Source organism: Pagrus major, chromosome 16 (assembly GCF_040436345.1).
Source record: "Pagrus major chromosome 16, Pma_NU_1.0".
NCBI classification, from domain to species: domain Eukaryota; kingdom Metazoa; phylum Chordata; class Actinopteri; order Spariformes; family Sparidae; genus Pagrus; species Pagrus major.
The window spans coordinates 18,570,198-18,588,058 of record NC_133230.1 but is presented as its reverse complement, the minus strand read 5'-3'; the positions used below and the strand labels follow the sequence as shown (position 1 = coordinate 18,588,058).

The 17,861-nt window shown below is 41.8% G+C and overlaps 1 protein-coding gene across 3 annotated transcripts; it reads right to left on the bottom strand.

Annotated features, from left to right (window-relative positions):
- Window positions 1–3,920: 3,920 nt before the first annotated feature.
- Window positions 3,921–17,610, bottom strand: kdm1a (lysine (K)-specific demethylase 1a). 3 transcript variants are annotated; one of them, XM_073484082.1, is made up of 22 exons: window positions 17,541–17,578; window positions 16,739–16,775; window positions 15,826–16,119; window positions 15,334–15,502; window positions 14,948–15,081; window positions 14,771–14,849; window positions 14,554–14,646; window positions 14,346–14,452; window positions 14,056–14,137; window positions 13,705–13,799; window positions 12,711–12,728; window positions 12,182–12,324; window positions 11,963–12,053; window positions 10,627–10,761; window positions 9,222–9,295; window positions 8,237–8,348; window positions 7,955–8,087; window positions 7,663–7,850; window positions 6,656–6,770; window positions 6,112–6,239; window positions 5,287–5,433; window positions 3,921–4,955 (listed from the first exon to the last, which is right to left on the bottom strand). In XM_073484082.1, the coding sequence occupies exons 2-22, from the start codon at window positions 16,766–16,768 to the stop codon at window positions 4,755–4,757; spliced, it is 2,568 nt and encodes an 855-aa protein (XP_073340183.1). In that variant the 5' UTR covers window positions 16,769–16,775; window positions 17,541–17,578; the 3' UTR covers window positions 3,921–4,754. The 3 variants fall into 3 exon arrangements, with proteins under 3 accessions (XP_073340183.1, XP_073340184.1, XP_073340185.1); XM_073484083.1 differs by lacking the exon at window positions 16,739–16,775 and having other exon boundaries at window positions 17,541–17,610; XM_073484084.1 differs by lacking the exon at window positions 16,739–16,775 and having other exon boundaries at window positions 15,334–15,499; window positions 17,541–17,610.
- Window positions 17,611–17,861: the final 251 nt, after the last annotated feature.

Genomic DNA, 17,861 nt, shown 5'->3' with positions numbered 1-17,861 from the left:
GGATAATTAGCACTAAATGTATGAGGCAAAATTAGTATTTTTGAATTTGGGGTGAACTGTCCCTTTAAATAAAAAGAGAAAAGAGCCTGCTTCCGCTTTCCTGCTCAAATCCCAACTAAAGAGTTAACAGAAATCCTCTTAAGCTCTGCTGGTGTATGTATAAACATCCGTTATTTACAAGTCATTGTTGTTTCCTCTTTATAAAGTAGACTAGAATGTACTTAGTGGAGATTGGAGTGGTGGCTCTTGGGCAGCGAGCGGGCCCTTGTCCTCAAAGGCCTCCATTGTGAAGCCTGGGTCATGGTGTCACTGGGCGGCATAGGCTGTAATCTGCACTTAACCAGCACTTAACTTTAAGACCTCAAACGACTAATGCCCCCTGGTTCCTCTTTTATGTCCCAGAATTGTACTTAAACTCTGTTTCAGTAGCTGTTTGCTGAATGCACCACAGTCAGTAACGTTATGTGTTTTTGCACCAGCCAAATTAGAGTATTTAAGAGTCATCTCACCAGTTAAAGGAAAGGAAATTGGCGTGCACTCAGTGGATGAATCGTGTTTGAACGTATTGTTTTGAGGCATGGCACCCTGTTACGCCTGCATCTCAGCCTTCTAACGTTGTGCCAAAATCATTCCACAGTATTTCCAGTTTACAGACAGAGACAGTGCCAATGTTTCCCCTAGATGGACACCCTGTCTCTAAAATACTGAAATTAAGGGGAAATAATCAATTTGAGGGTTTTCATTTTTTTTTTGGTTTTGTTTTTCTGCTTATGTATGTTTTTATTTCTTTGATAAACAAAAGATGTCTTATTTTGGAAGCTATATCGGATAGATTTTATTTAAGGAAAATCTTGTAATTTTGTAAAGTGGGCCTTATTATTGAAATATATTAAGTATTTGTCCATCTTGATTTTAAGAATGATATTTTTTGCAAGATAATGTATCTTCCTCGTTGTTATTATTACACTCCTGGAGAGTACTTCTTCCTGTATTTTGTGTTTGTTGTGTTAATGCGAGACATTTTCTCACCACCTGGAGACGTGACGGCACACCATGGATCAGAGAGCGAGACCGTTCAGAGAGAGAGGGTTGTGTCACAGTCGTTGAAGAATGAGAGCGATGTGCGTTTTGTCAGAGCTGAGCAGGTCTGCGGCGCTGAGTGGTTTGCCATGTGTCCTCCCGCTTTTATCGGGGACTGCTCAGTGCTCTGGCCTCTCAGCTGCTCTGTTCTCCGTCGCTCATAAATTCAGGGTTTGTGCATCTTCTGTGCTGTATGTTTGTAAGTGCTGCCAAAGAAAGAAGCGTGCAGGCCCCAGAAACACGTGTGTACATATATATATATATATATTAACGTACACAAATAATCTAATAGGAATTTTTTTTTTAAAAATCAACATATAGCTGGATTTCATCTCACAGATAAGAATTTCAGGCCTGTACAATCAACGTTTTTTTTTTAATACTGAGTGTTTATGAGTTCATTTTGTGTGCAGAAGAAGGAGACTGACAGACAGAGGTGTCAAACACAGTTGGATGTGTGTGATCAAAAGGGTTTTTATGATTTATTATTGCTTCTCAGTGTGTCAGCAATGCCAGGTGGACTGAGTGGGGAGGCTGTTTCTTTCTTTTTTTTTTTTTTTTTCTTTCCTGTTTTAGACTTAATACATTGTGCATGTTTTAACCTTACTGTGGCTGGCGCACTCTGCATGTAGGTCTCTTGAAGCTGCCAACTGTACAGCAAACCATATGTATTCCAATAAAAATAAAAAACCAACCTGTTTGTAACACGTCTCCATGTTGGATCCTGTGTCAGTGTGTGCGTGTGCATGTTGCTGATGGCGTGTAAAACTCCACCACGTATGTTAATCTCTTTTAGTGCTTTTTGCTGAACGAGCTCAGCAAGTTTTGATTTCATAGCGGTACACCCTCTGTGCACGTGTGTGTGTGTGTGTGTGTGTGTGTGTGTGTGTGTCCGTCCAAGCCTCTGGTTAGAGCAGAGCAGAGAGTACAGTAGCTGACGGTATGCAAAATAAGCAGGCAGACAAATGAGGCAAATTGGTCAGGTACAACGAGGAAAAACCACAAGCTGTTGTGGAATGCAAAGTCAGCACACACAACGTTCTCTTAAACAGCTACGCCTCAGTTTGTGAAAGCCAGCACTTTAGTTCCTGCAACTGTAGGTTAAATGATAATCTACGTGATGAAAACAACCAACCTGGCATCCTCAGTGATTCTCAGGAGAGATTTTCTAGTGAAACTTTTTTCTTTTTACACATTTTACCTCGATCTGCCTGGTTATTTTCTATCCACGACAGTTTTATGTCTGAATTCCAGTCTGCTGCTTCAGTTTCAGTATCCTGAGGTACTGTGATGAGTTCAAATGTTCGCTGTAAAGAAGGCCTACCGTGAACCACGAATGCTTGTAGTCGCTTGGCTTCTTTCAGATTTTAATCAAGTCAAGCGGCACAATAACAAGAAAAGCTGTCACTCTTTGTCAGAGATCACCATTTAGCACTGTAGGTTTGTGGGGATGTCATGACCCAAATTGGTTGAGAGTCAGGGGTTAACACTGTCTCCTGCCTGTGTGGTGTAATCTGTCCTAAGTTCAGATGCAGGGAGGTGCTACCCTAACACAGTGGTGCCTGTTTGGACCCTGGTACTCCTGAGCCTCGGCGCTGGTGCCTGACCTGAATAAGTGCTGTGAAGTCAACCATGGGAATGACTCAGTTGCACTCCAGGCGGGTGTAGGAGGAGGAAGATGGAGGAGTGGGAGGCGAGAAAGAGGCTTCGCTGCCTACGACAGATGTGAAAACTGAGGGAGATATCGATTGTGAGAATACAAACAAAGAGTCACCGAGGTCGAGCCGGTTGCGTTGAACAAATTCAGGAGAGATACTAGCTTGACGTGTAGCTAGCATGTTATATGGGATTTTTATGATTTAGAAAGTCCACAGCAATGCCAATAACCATAAGGTTGTAGGTACAATGACGCTTCAAGCTAAAAAAAAAACACACTCATGTAGCTGGTAGTGTTGTAGGAAGTACCCAAAAGTCATACTTGAATGAAAGGAAAGGCTTCTGGAGACTTGGATTACCCTCAGAGGAGTTGACTGAATCTTTGGTGACTATAATTCCTGGATTCATCTCACATTTGATTATTATGGATGCTGTTCAAAACACATAACAGCATGTGGGAGGTGTTTGTACCCGTGTAAGTGTACATTCCACCCCACACCTATGAATCACATGAGATGTGCCGGGGCATGTGCTGTGGTCTCTCATCCAAAGGATTTTTATAGCCAGCTATTTGACTTTCTGTGTCTCTGCCTCTCTATCAAGTAATCAGTTGATGTGGGCTTGAGGCTATTATGAAAAATAACCTCACCAGTCAACAGTAACACACTGCTCTGAGCTCTATGGTTTACCAGGAAGGTGAAAATACCCGAGTGCCGCAGTCCAAAAACCCCAGCCCAAATTACTGTTGTTACATCAAACATCTCCTTTGGTCACGATAATAATAACCACATCTCTGGGGGAAAACAAGGCCTGTGACGCTCAAAAGTGCATGGAAACAGAGGGGCACGGAGCCCTGAAATACAAGCTCCGCAGAAAAGCTCATAGCTCATGGTTGACCATTTTAATCTCCCCCCTCATTCATCAGATCCCCCACTATGTGGAGCTGCTGCCAGGGACCCTCAGCTCTCCCTCACACACACACATGGTACCACAGAGCCTGGGAAGCAGCCAGACCTGCAATGAAGGAGGGTCACTGGAGGGTCAGTGCAGTAGCAGCCATGTTAGTTCTGCACATGCATGTCCAACAAGAAAACTGCACATCTGTAGGTGGTAGCAGGACAGGAAGCACTTTGTTCTGTGTTAGGAATCAGTCTTAACTGTTAAGAAACACACTGATAAAAAGGTACAATTCTTTTTTTTTTTAATAACGAAACAATTGACAATATATAAAAAAAAGCATGTGATGGCAACCATAATAAAATACTTAAACTGCTATGGAAACAAAAACATTCAAAATTCTTTCAACATATCTGTCATATTAGCTTTTGATACAAACTATTTTCACTAAACTCTGCAACCTAAATGGTAGAAAGTAAATTTAGGAGGCATACAGCTACAGTACACAGCAAATGTTTTAAGACAACCAAGACGAGGCCTCTGGAACGACACCAGAGCGATGTCTGAGCGATGACAGTTTTAGTGGACCGAGTCTGTGCTACTGCGTTGGTCATCTGTTATCTAGGCTGTGTGTGCATTTAGTATTTAGACAGGGGCACATAAATACATGGTGGGTTTTTGCAAAACATGCTCCATGAGGAATTGAAAGCACTGGATGAGTACCAAACGTAATGCAATTCTTCTGGTTTTAAGACTGGAAAATCACATATTTATAAAGTTGTAGAAGAGTTATTACATTAGTATGTAACAATACTGGGATTTATTCCATATTCTTAACCGAGTCTTTGTAGTAGAATACACGTGTCTCCATGTTTTACTATCACGAACATCCTGAAATTAAATTCCAGTTAAGGAATTTCACATTGTATGTAAAGCCACAAAATAAATCCTCAAAGTATCATTTTTTGAGTCAAGCCAAAGATGCTTAGTTGTGTGTGGGACTTCCACGACCTTTCACATACAGAAATATCAACAACTTATGAGTAAACTTTCGTATTTTCTCAAGAAATGCTGTAGTTGGTGTGAGAGTCCAGTGTTGGCAGGAACTGGGAGAGGCCATTTCAGACGCTGGGGGTGGGCTGGGCCTGCTGAGGGTTGCTGGCAGCTGTGGGAGTGGCTTGTCGGGGCAGCGTGTACATGGCACCCAGGAACTGATCTGCAATGCGTCCGGCCTCGCGGAGCCCGCTGAGCAGGGCACCGTGGACCGTAGCGGGGTAATTCCTGATTGTGTGCTCCCCGGAGAAGAAGAGACGAGGGACGGGCTGTAAAGAGAGACCACATTCAGTTCGATGTTGGATTGTCCCAGCATGAGGAGGAATTAAAAGAAAATAGGGGATTGATGAGAGGGGGGGGGAAAAAGTGTGGTAGTAAACTGCCAGAGCTCGCATAAATATGACTTGTTCAGATCAATCAGCATGCCAACATCAAAACAGCCAAAAGAACATCTGAGTGGGGAATAAACTGCTCTGCTTTGGTTTGGTTAAATATTGTGGTCAGGGTTGGGATGCCTTCTCTCCCTTGCTTTCTCACACACTTACACACAGACACACATATCAACTCAACACTCAGGGTTCTAACTGTTTGTGGGCTTACCTGTGAGGCTCCCGGTATAGCAGGGCCAGGTGTGATGGGCTGTGCCATGAGGTCGTAGTCGTTCCCCGAAGAGCCTGCTGCGACGTATGAGTAGGAGCCCCGTGCCCAGGGGTCTGCACGCCAACGTGTGACCACAGTTTCCTTTGGCTGCCATGACAACAAACAACAACACATAGTTTTGAGGAGTTTCCATGATGACATTGGAGGGACCTGTAAACAGCTGGATGGCAAACAGCTTCAACGCTGGCCTCCATGCATATGATTTTATCCCATTTGAAACCATAAGCAAATGATTTATAACGATGGGTGGTTTGGATACGACTCCGCTTATGAGTGCCTTTCACATGTGCTCGCTGTGTAAAGTTGTGCTTGGTTATGGGGGTCGACTCAGGAACGTTGGACATTCCACTTAAAGTAGTGGAAAAACCAGAGAAACTTCTAATGATGGAGCTTAAAAATATAACCCACCAGTCCACTACTTTTTATGTTAACAACAAATTGAAGTTGTAGGCAAACAAAACTTCCAGCTGTGTTAAATTACTTGGACATTATGTTTGAAAAGAATACAGAAGTTATTGTGTGGACTTCAGTTAAAGCAGCACACGCCGATTTAAAAAAATATTGGAACAAAATGTGACAATTTGCTAATCCTTTTAGACATATACGCAATTGAATTGAATTTATTCATTTACATTTTACACAGCATCCCACAGCTTTTGGAGCCGAGGTTGTGCTCCAAATGAAAGGTCAACGACCAAAGACGGACAAGCAAATGTCAAGATGAACATGTATTGAAAATATCAGTTAAGTGAGAGAGTCGTGTACCTGGGGAACAGCGCTGCTTCCAAATATTCCTTTGAGAATGGCCAGGCAGCGTCCGACAATCACGTCATCGCTGATGTTCTCCATGATGCCAGCAGCCTCACCAGCCATCAGAGCGAGTAGGATCGGGGCTGAGAAGAGAGAAGGCAAAATTTGTTACAGAGATTAGAGAAGCAAATGGCACAAATGATCAGTGAATATATTTCAGTGCCACATCACTTTGCATCAAATTATCTACAACAGGGCTGCCCAAAGGGGGCGGGCATAAGGTCTGATTTGGTCTGCCAGATGTTTGTAGGGAAAACAATAAAAATGTAATAAATCAATTGTAATTGTGTTTTATGTTTTGTGAGATGAAAATGCTCTTTAAATAAATAGGATACATACTTCATAATCTGTGCCCAGAAATAACAATACAATACAGTACATGTCTGCTTTTTAGCCCGTGTCCCACCATTAAGTTTCAGTTTTGGCTCTCCAAGGGAAAAAGTTTGGACATCCCTGATCTACAACAACAGTGTGAAAGTAAAAGGGGATATCTTGTCACCTTTATAGAGGTTCCAGAAGAGGAAGAGTTCGCCCCGACTTGCTGTGGTGGAGCCGACATGACCGAACAGGTTGACGCTGGGATCCCAGAACACGCGGTCGAAGCACAACACCACCTTCAGACAGGGAGGAGCACAAAATACAAACAGTCACACAACAATCAAAGTGCTTATTTTAACCCAAAGCTCAATTGCCTGTGAAGTACAAGGCAGGCTCAGCTCATTTACTTCTGTGAATGTGTGAATGGCAGAGCGCCCTCTGCTGGAGGTTCAGCATTAGTAGCAGCTCAGGTTGCATAATAATGCAGTATTCTTCTCTGTGCTGCAGTAGAATTAGGAGATAAACTACTCTGCTGCGGATGATGCTCAGCTACAGAGAGTGGTGGCTGGTGGGTCAGGAGTGACGCAGAATGTGTACTCTGATCGGATTACTAACACAGAGGGGAAAAAGCATCTCTCATTCGCACGCCACCAGGATCTGACTGCCACTGCTGTCCTATACATAGCAAAATCATTGGCCTGGCTATGCCTTTGATCCCACTCACAATCCTACATCTTAGTCCTGATATAAACCAGGATAAAACAATATCACCAGGGCAGTTTAGATGAGAGAGGGAATCCCTTGTCGTCTGAGCTCATTAAAAATACATATTCGTGATCTATCTGGGGAAAAACTACAGGAAGGAGGAAAGGGAAATGTTCATGCAGGATGCGGCTGACTTGGACAATGATTTATTAACCTGCAAGGAACAGAAACAAACTCTGAATACTCATGATTTTTTTCCTCTCTAAGGAGCAAAATCCTACATCCTACTAAATACATGTTCTTAGTTTGGAGATATGTTTGTCTTAAAACACAAAAAAGCATGACAGCAACTTGATATCGACGGATATCTAAATTCAAGTATTAAAAAAAAGGTGTATTGGTAGCTTTTAATGTCAAACATGTTCAGGTTTGGTGAACTGGTTAAGGCTAGGACAGAAGAATGTGCTTTATTAAAAGTACAACCTTGTTGAGGTTACCGAAGCCCATCCTCTGTATGGCAGACGTCTTCCACTCAGGCAGCGGGGGAACAAACTGCACAGCGGGGGGCTGCTGCTTCAGCACACCCAGAGGCAGGGTGCACAGCACAGCATCACACTTGTAGATGAATGTCTGGGTCGTGGAGCGAGTGTTGACAGCTATCACCTCACAGCCTGGAGAATGAACAGACGAGTTACTGATCGGCACATTTTTAAATCCATGATTATGAAATCCATAGTCAAACTTGTGACCTCACACACACGTCCCGTGCACATACCAGAGGCTGTGTATCGGACCTGCCGCACAGCTGTGTTTAGTTTGATGTCCAAGCCTTCAGCCAGGGCCACAGGAACACAAGAGTAACCATTCCTTACGGTCAGGTGGCTGCCAGTGAACTCAAAGTCATCATCCTGTGGAGATATGAATAACCTGTTATCCCAGAGGCACAATGAACTGAGCAGAAGTATCTCATAGTAAACTAGTAATAACTTATTACGCACATGGGATTGTTGTGAGGACTGCACGGTTATGACTTTCTAAAGTGGGTACATGTATATACCTGATCCCAATGCTTGAGAGAAAGGGTGGAGAGAGGCGTTGCGTTGGCAAACTCCAAGTTGGCAAAGTGCCAGTCGAGGATCTGCCGATCCCTGGATGACAGGTAAACATCACTGTGGGAAAGAAAGGGAAGTGAAGAGACGAGGTGATGTATACTGACAGCTATTCACACATCAGAGGGACAGGTTTACTCATGCACAAGCTGAAAAAGCTGAACTCCCAACTGATGTCAAAGTAATTATACATAATTGAACACATTTAAGTGAAAACTAAAAAAATAACCAGATTGTCATAGTACATACACGAGTAAACAGTTGTTGCTAAGGACTGCAGGGCTCCAACAAGCAATGACATTAAGCACAATCTTGGCCTGTATAGCTCCTGCAGTGCTTAATGGCCATGTTGGTTCACGAATATATTGCAGACATTTCGGAAATTGCTTAATGTGTATGTAAACAGGTTCAAGTTCTAATTAGTTTTTAGAGTGCCACTGAATTGTCCTCAACATCCCAAGTGGTATACGTGCTTGCTGGGAGCTCAGAGATGTACAAAACAGTACCTCTGTGAAATATTAGAGATGTTTCTATAGGAATGTTTTATTTTGCTTATTTTAAAGTAAACAAGAACTGTACTGCTTTTTTATTGTTAGGGCTGCATTCCACACCCTGGGATGTTTTTGCCTTAGCTTCTCAAATATACAAGTTTTAATGATGGGAAGTATGACCAAAAATGACATTATGTTTTAACTGGACCATTGTTTCACAATAAATAACAATGTGATAAAAATAGAGTGTGATTTTACCATTAAACATAAGAATGTTTGCACTCTAAGAAAACATGGGTGAACACTGAGACAAGCTGGCCACAAAATCTTCAATGTTCTCTACTGGTTTACATACAGCGAGCCGTTTAGATAATGTGACACTAAATAGGAAGAAGGTGAAGCAGTCGAGGTGACTGTACTGAAACTTCAGTAGGATAATTACCTGGGTGGATTGGCCTCCAGCTCCTGCAGCTTCTCCTCCAGCTTGACCTGCATCTCCACCAACTCATCATACTCCTACACAAGAATAAAGACAGCAAGGAGATGCATACACATGTTAATTTCATCCATCCATTATATATCTACTGGGAAAAAAAACTAATGAACTTTAAAGTAATGACATATAATTGTTTTGTTACACTTTTGGCATATTAGGGAGATGGTGATGTCTTTAGTTGAGCATGTGTTTCATTTCATGTGCATGTGTGTTCAAGGTACACACCCAGAGGGTTTCTTTCAGGTTATGTAGAAAGGACAAGCAGTCTTGACAGAGAGGGCTGACTCAACCTGTTCATCAGTTCACCACAATAGAACCAACTCTGACAGCAGCTGAGAGTCTGGTAATACCACCTACAATGCCAGGCCCCAGGACACAGCTACACTGAGTCAAACGTCCTAATGACGCCCTGAAGCTAGCAGGCTGACCTGGGAAAATACTAAAATGGAAAGAAAACCGGAAAATATCCTGACACAGCCATCCGCTCACAGGCTTTAAAATCTTGTTATATGGTGTAGTCATGCATGTAATGAACACACACGCACACACACTCTCTTAAATGCTCATTCTGTCTCGCTTAACTGTGTGTGTACATCCGCAGACATAAAGACAGTCAGACCGTGATTCAAGGCCTTGAAGTGGTTTCTCAGACGGCGGATGGGCAGCAGACAAATCCAGTTCAGACACCAGCTGTGTTTAAACCAACTGAAACCTCCTTCTAAAGTACACACATAGCAGTAGTGGAGGTGATTTATCTGGACCAAAAATAAAACAGCAGCACTCGCTCTAATAATACATCCTACTGAGGCATTAAACCACTTAAACACAGGCCTGTCTGGTTTACTTGGATAGCACGACGTTAAAAATTCTGTGAGGCATCCACCCTGACCCAGTAGTCCAGGAAATACACATTTTACATGCTATTACTGCCGCTTTATAATACTGTTACATATTATTTGAGCTTTGGCTGTTGTCAATAATAATAATATTGTTTCAACATTGTTTAAATTAGGAGCCAACACTGGAAACACAGACTATATTTAACACACACACACACACACACACACACACACACACACACCTCCACAAACACAGTTGGAAACAGTTAGCTTTTAACTGCTTTGACTGAAGTAGCCTGATTTCTGTTTGATCCAAGAGATCTGAGGAGGTAATCAAAGTGTCACACTGGAATCTCTTCTGGATAACAACCAGTCAAGATAACAGCCGCTTGCAGCCTGTAAATATCTGTAGGAAGTGTAAGGAGATGTAAGAGCTCTACTGCAACTTTCTTCTTCAGCTTTTTGGTGATGACAGTTCTTTTTGCTTTTTCTGAAACAGTGTTTGAGCTCACTTTGCACAGTGCGGTGAGGTCACGGTGCTTGCTCTTCACCAGGAACTCAGCTGTGATATCTCTGGGTGGTTTGACCTCACTGGCCTCTTTATACTGCTGATGGAGCTCCTTCACTCGCTCCTTAGTGCTCACCATCTAAAAAGGTACAACAAAAAGGGAGAGGGAGAGTGAGACCGGCATGAGATGATGGTGGATGAAAGGAAAGAAATGAGGAAGCAATTAGTAAAGAATTGCTTCTTCAAAGGAAGAATTTTAAGATTGAACAATGATTATGTTGTTTAATTGGTCTCTGAAGAACAAACAGGTTTTAGTGCTTTACTAAGAGTCAACTGCGTCTCTGCCTTTCCTGCTTAAATGTTTGTAGATCACCCTGAAATTGTAACAGCTAGTGTTTTTGTCTTTTTTGATGTTGACTGTATGATTTCCGGTCACTCGTTTTTCTACCTATATGACAAAAAAAAAAAAAGGGAAAATAAACATTTCTTTACTGCGTTCAAAGGTTTCCCTTCAACCCTGTTTAAATAAATCTTAAATAAAAATCATAATAGCTAGAACATTCGTTCTTTTTGCACTTTTATGTGATAAAGTCATTACTTACGAAGTGGTTCCAGAGGAGAAGAGAAGCAGGTTGACTTTTATAAAACAGTTTCGGTAAGTTTACCAGTCATTATGTTGTAATGACTAACACAGCCTTTTACAATTATGATAATTTGAACACTTTGAACAATGTTTATGGTTAAGTGAATTACATAGCTTTTAGCTTAGCTCAGCTTGCACAGATTTTAAAGATACAAAGCATGTTAAGATACATCACAATAACCACAAACAGTGTAGGCACTGGTGGACCTTTATATTGCAGGTTAAGTTATTTAGAGGAATTGTTCATCATTTTAGGATATACACTTATTTGCTTTCTTTCACAAAGTTAGATGCTGTTCATCCACACTGATACAACAATAGTGTGTGTGCGAAATACAAAGCTAGTCTGAAGTCTTGTTTCTGTTGTGCAGTAACTAATAAGATATAACATTGTAATTAGAGACTCTTAAAAAGGTGCTGGTAGACCAGGCCAGCAGTTTCCCCCTTCCTTATGGTCTTTATGCCATGCTAAGAAAATTGCCTGCTTGCTCTAGCTTCAAATTAAGCTTTCAGACAAAAGAGTTGTATTTACCATCTCACTGTTGTCGCTGGCAAAATAGAAATTGAGATGTATTATTTCAATTTTACCAGATTTTTCGAGTTAAATTTTGTGGGCTGTGGGGATTTCAGACACTAACAAGTCAATGGCATTATGACATTTTTTCGGGCCTACTGCTGCACCTCCAAAAAAACATACCTTGTTGAGAAGATCCCTCAGCTCTTCTTGAGTCTTTACAATCTTCTTCCAGTGTTCTATCTGCTCGTCTTTCACATGCTTCTCCTGCAGCCTGCACACACAGACACAAGATTAGGATTAGACTGTATCTGTATACATCTCTTCTTTGAGTACACATGTGCAAGACACATCTGTCACTACTGCCCATGTGTGAGCTTGTGTAATGTACACCATACTCACTGTATGACCACCTCCAGGGCCTGTCCCAGAGAAACAGGTTTGTTGTTGAGGAAGTTAAAGTCCAGCTGGTGGCTGAGGTAGGAGGTGGCCTCCAGCAATCTGTTGAACTCTTGCTCCACCATCTCATCCTTTTCTTTTGGCACCTGGACACACACACAAACACACAGAAATACTGGACCATCAGTCACAATACTGACAGTGATGATGGAATCTATAGAAAACAGGCAAAGCATGCCAGACACAACTAAAGCTTAAGACACAAGACGTATTATAAATGGTAAGATTAACAAACTTTTACACAACTGTCCTTCATCTTAAGAATAAAAAAACTCTTGATGTTGTTATGGTTGATGATTGGATTGTAATGTGTCCTGTTCTATAAGATGAAGGTTAACATGAGCAGTTGTCTCTCTCTTTATCTCCTACATGGATGGTGAATGGTGAGTTACACAAAGTAGAATTCAAAAAGCTGAAAAGGTGGTTTAGAAATACGTTAAGGAAAGTATTAAATAAATAAACCAATACATACACTTGTGCACCTTTCACCCTTTAGAAGTTCACCAAAAGATGAACATGGAAGGGATTGAGAAGACGAGAGGGGGGGAGAGAGAGAGAACATATTAAGTAAACACAACTTTCACCTCAAACAGGTTTGCACAAAAGTAAAACATGTACATTTAATTTGCCTTTTCCTGCGGAAGAGGAAACCAGTTACACATGATGTGGATGCTTCAGGAGCCCTGCTGGCTCGTCTCGACTTCAGTGGAAGTGCCCTGAACGTGAACCTAAACATCCTACTACTGTTGCTGCCACTTGACCGACAGAACAAAAATGAGAGGGAAAAACAATGTTTATTTCGAGTCTAATTACATTAGGCTAGATCTGTTTTCTGGTCTGCTCGATTCTGAGAGGAACTGGGAGCTGTTGTTGATGACACGCAAGGGTAAGCAGTTAAATGAATCCGCCGTTCATTGTGTTTTTGTGGCTCGTGGAGAGCCAGATCCCTGCCTCAGGACAACAACAGGCTTAGAGTTGAGCTATAAACAAAGACACGGAGCACTTCTGTGCCAGGAGGGAACTCTTGTGCATCCATAAACATCTTCTGTTAAAGGAAGTACAACAACACAAGGTCCCGGTTTCAAAAATGTAATTGGCATGCACATACCTAACGCCCTGATGGAGGGTTACTCTTGAGGTCCGCTGTTTCTAAGGGAATTTAACCTCATGCATTGCTAAAAATGTTAGTATGACTGAAGCAGGCAGATTGTTTATGCACATACATGCCCATGCTGCCATTAGCCTCCAGCCTTCCTTCAATTAATTTCTTGGTTTTATGAGAAAACCTGGAATTGTTGCAAATAATAATCAACAGGAAATTAAGCAAATAGTAAATATTTATTCAGTCATAACATGTCTCAAGATTCTGCTCGTTTATATTAGAATAGTCTGAGAAGCTTGGCTATGGCAGGATTATGGACAAGAGACCACTCAGTTTACTGATTAATACATTTCATTATACTCACAGCCTGGCCATTGGCTTCATACAGTGGACACTTCTGTTTGATCTTGGCCAACTCCATGTTGACCTGCTTACTGATGACAGCCATGGGGTTCCCTCCTGAACAAGTACACACACACAGAGTTGCTGAGGACATGGCATAACATGGACAACACCACCCTCTACAGGTAGATGTTAGTTACTGTAAAATATCTCATATGCTAATGAAATCCGTTGATCTAACATTAGTGCAGAATGAATATGTAAACACTTGCACAAATAGCACATGATTAAACACTAGAGGTTTACAAGATGCTCTGACTGACATTATGACCGACTTCACTGTTCATATAAAAACACTGGATCTGTATCTTACCCAGGCCTGTCACCACCATGGCTCCCAGATCAGCAACATAGTTGCCCTTCCTAAATGTGGCCACTCTGCCTCCAACACGGTCCTGCATGGAACAAATAAGTTAACATTTCCTACGGTACAATGGTGAAATTATTGCAATTATTTACAAATAAAAATACAAAAAGTAAGGTGAGTTTAGGTCGCTTGATTGGTTGTAATAAACTCTTAAAATCTAGAAAATATGTATACCATATTATGCAAATTGTACACCTGAAACAACAGGTTAATAAGAGACTCTATTGGTGACCTACCCTGGCCTCCAATACTGTAACATCCATCCCAAAGCTCTGAAGCTGCCTGGCTGCAGCGAGGCCAGACACACCTCCACCGATGACTATAACCTTCCCGGTCTTCTTGGCTGCAACAACAAGCAGAGATTCATCAACTGTGTATTATTATTCTCCTATTTAGTTAACGGCAATTGTTATTTTGCAAGAGCAAAGAAAGAAGTGAACTCACTGGGCAATGGCTTGACCCTCTTGTAAATGCCAAAGTTAATGAGACCATGCCTTTCTAAGTAGCTGTGTATCCTGTGGACCAGCACAGCATCACCTAAAAAGAGAACAAAAGCACATAAAGTCTCAACCTGTATGACTGCAGTCTTCTTTAAAAAACAAGAAAGGATTAAAATGTAAAAACATTTTTTTTTACAAAATCTTTTGATCTTTTGTCTTACTGTTGTATGGAGCTTCAAGCTGCTGTGCTGTGGTCTCAAAGGTCAGCTGGATCTTCGGGTTGTCCAGCCACAGTTGGAGCTGGATGAGGTTGATATGAATTAGGATACAGAATGTTTAAAACTATGAAACAACAGTCTGCTTTTAACACAAAGCAATGGGTTTACATCGGCACTTACCGTACGATTTCGGATGTAGAGGAAGACCTTCTGAGTCTGCTGGGGACCGCTGATGATGTCAGGGAAGCAGGCGGCCTCCTGTGATGTCATACGGTCATGGGGAAGACGGCTCTGGAAAGCTGCTCCTTCTACACCTAGGAAATAAAATTACATATCACTATTCTCCTAACAGCACTGACAGTCAATTAAGATCTATTTAAGACTATGTGCAATAAGTTCTTATTGAAACTGAACACAGGTTAAATGATCACACTGTGATCTATGCAATCTTGCATAAAGTAAAGCTTGGGTTTTTAATTATGCTGAGCAATTTAACTTTATTTCCTAAACAAAAACATCAGTATGATGTGACTGCTTTGATATAATGCATCAAGTTTCAGACTCACCAGATGGTTCCTCTGGTTCACTGTCATTCTCTTCCTCTACTGGTGGAGGTGGTGGTGGGATGACCTGCTTCCTCTCTTTCTCTGCCTTGGCGTTCCTCTCCTCCTCAGAGTAATATTCGTCTTCCGACAGATTGGCCAGGCTTTCGTCCATCTCGCGGTACTCCACCTGCAACGGTAGGCACAATAAAAGCATCATTAAAACCAGCATCGCAAATGCAGATTTGTTGGTGTGCTCCCACATCACTTGAAACTGCCAAACCCTTTCTGGGGGTTAATTAGTCTTGTTTGGAATTTCCTGTGGGCCAGTGAGAACCCGTCTGTGAATCACAGATACAGAACAATATTACACGTAAATTTTAAATGATGACACATATTGATTCTTAAATCAAACAAATGGTCATAAAATAAAGTGACATTCATCACTCAATGTTTTTGGCAGCATCCTCCCCTCCCTGAGCATACAGGGAGGGTGGAGAACCCTAAAATGTTTACTTTTGCTCGCTTGCGACGACTCGTTCTGCGAACTTCTGCAGAGTCTTGGTCTACCCCACCAGGGCCTGCTTGGTGGGGCATAGGGGCTCCCCCAGGTTCCCCACTAGGGGATGACCTCTCTTTCTTTTTTGCATCCATTGGACCTGCAGCTGAGGCTGAGGGACCCGTCTGCGCATCAGAAACCGGGGCCCTATCACCTCCTGCTGCTCCCGCAGAAGATGAAGAGGAGGAGGAAGAGGAGCCAGCATCTGACTTCTTGCTAGACAGCATCATGGAGGATGTTGGAGGCCTCTCCTGAACAAAAAGGGGGTATGGAAATTAGATGAAACCCATCACAATAATACATACAACAGCCCAAGACACAATAACTTTTTTTGTGAAATGGTTGAAATTTGAATTTTCAAAATAGTATAACCAATGAAAGAAGATACAAAATATTCCTGAAAGAAACAATGAAAATGATGAAGTGTGGGTTGTGTACGCAGAAAAACAAAACACGAAACCAATCAAACAAAATAAAATGTTGGTGCCCTTTGTTATAGCCCTTAGCGGCATTCTCAATTAAGGATATCACACAAATTTGTTAGAAAATTATTGCCTACAACAGTTAAAATGTAAAACCTACAAGGCCATGTCAAATAACTAGTTTGCTCACTTGCTTGTGTGTTTTTTTTAAACAAAACTAACTTCTTCATTCACTAACATTCACTTTAAACCCCTCTGTCAACTGGTCACTTTGCTGCTGGGGGCAGTGAATGCACCTGCAACAACCACCAAGTGCTTTCGGGCTTTGGGAGATGCTTCACCCACAAATATCACATCTGTATCACTAGATGATTTAAGTAACTGTGCATGAATGTCATGGTTTATGAAATGAGGGCTCCATGGTTAGAGTAACCTTGTCTTGTTTTACCCATTTCTCCGTGCACCTGGTAATATCCATTCAAACACTAAGAAATGAAGACAGAACCAGAAATATGGTTACGATCAGGACCAACTGAACAAAAAATGTTGGCCTTTCACATTATAGCAACTGAGATTTAGCTAAACATTTTTGAAAAACCTGTTGGCAAATATAGTGAAGCTCATTTACAGACTTAGCTAGCCGAGTTAGCCAAGTGGAAATACCGACTCGAGTGAACCTGAGAAGGCTGAACGTGTTCCCGAATGAACCCTGGTGCTTGATTAATTTATTTGGAAAGAACAGCCGTAACTCTAAAACCTTTATTGTGTCTCGACCTTAAGTAGATCCTCGATTGCCATCCAGACCAAATGGACCACCGTTAGCTAGCAAATTGACTGCAAAGCTAGCAACGGACTAGCGTGGCTATCAATGTTAGCTTGCGTTAGCTAACTGTAGCTTTGTTCTAGACAACGACTAGCATCTAGCACGTATTAATATAAAATAATATTCCTTTTATAGCATCGCAACATAAGCTGTATTGAAAATATAGGTTTAAAAATGAATTCCCTTTCAAATGTATCACACAAGACCATGCTACGTTCGCTAACGCAGCTAACAATGAGACCTAGCTAGCAACAACAGTGGCACAGCAGCAGGTGCGAGTGGAAAAGAAAGCGCCGGCTTCGGTTGAAAGAGGGTCTTTACTGATCAGCTGCCGGTTAATTTTTTGAGACAGACGTCCCCACATCAGGGAGCATGTTTTGGGAAATAAAGGTAAGCATTACATATTAAAAAAATATGTTAATATTACCTCTCAATCCTCCGAAGATGTCAACACAAAGACGGCACAGTAGCAGGTCTCCTTTCAATGAACCCTTTCCTGATTGGTTGATCGAAAGTGTTACCCAACAACACCCAGTGAAACGATTGGTCAAAATAAGTGTCAATCCGAAAGAAGGCGGGGACTTATTAGCCGAAATACTGCAGTGGATCTATTTTTTCAGTTCAGGTTTAGTGGTGCAGGATCGTCTTATATACATATACTGACATTATTGATCAGGTTATAAAAAGGTGTTTTTTAATTGGATCAAAGTTGCATGGTGTTTCCGGTCGGGATTCAGACTTGGCTCCT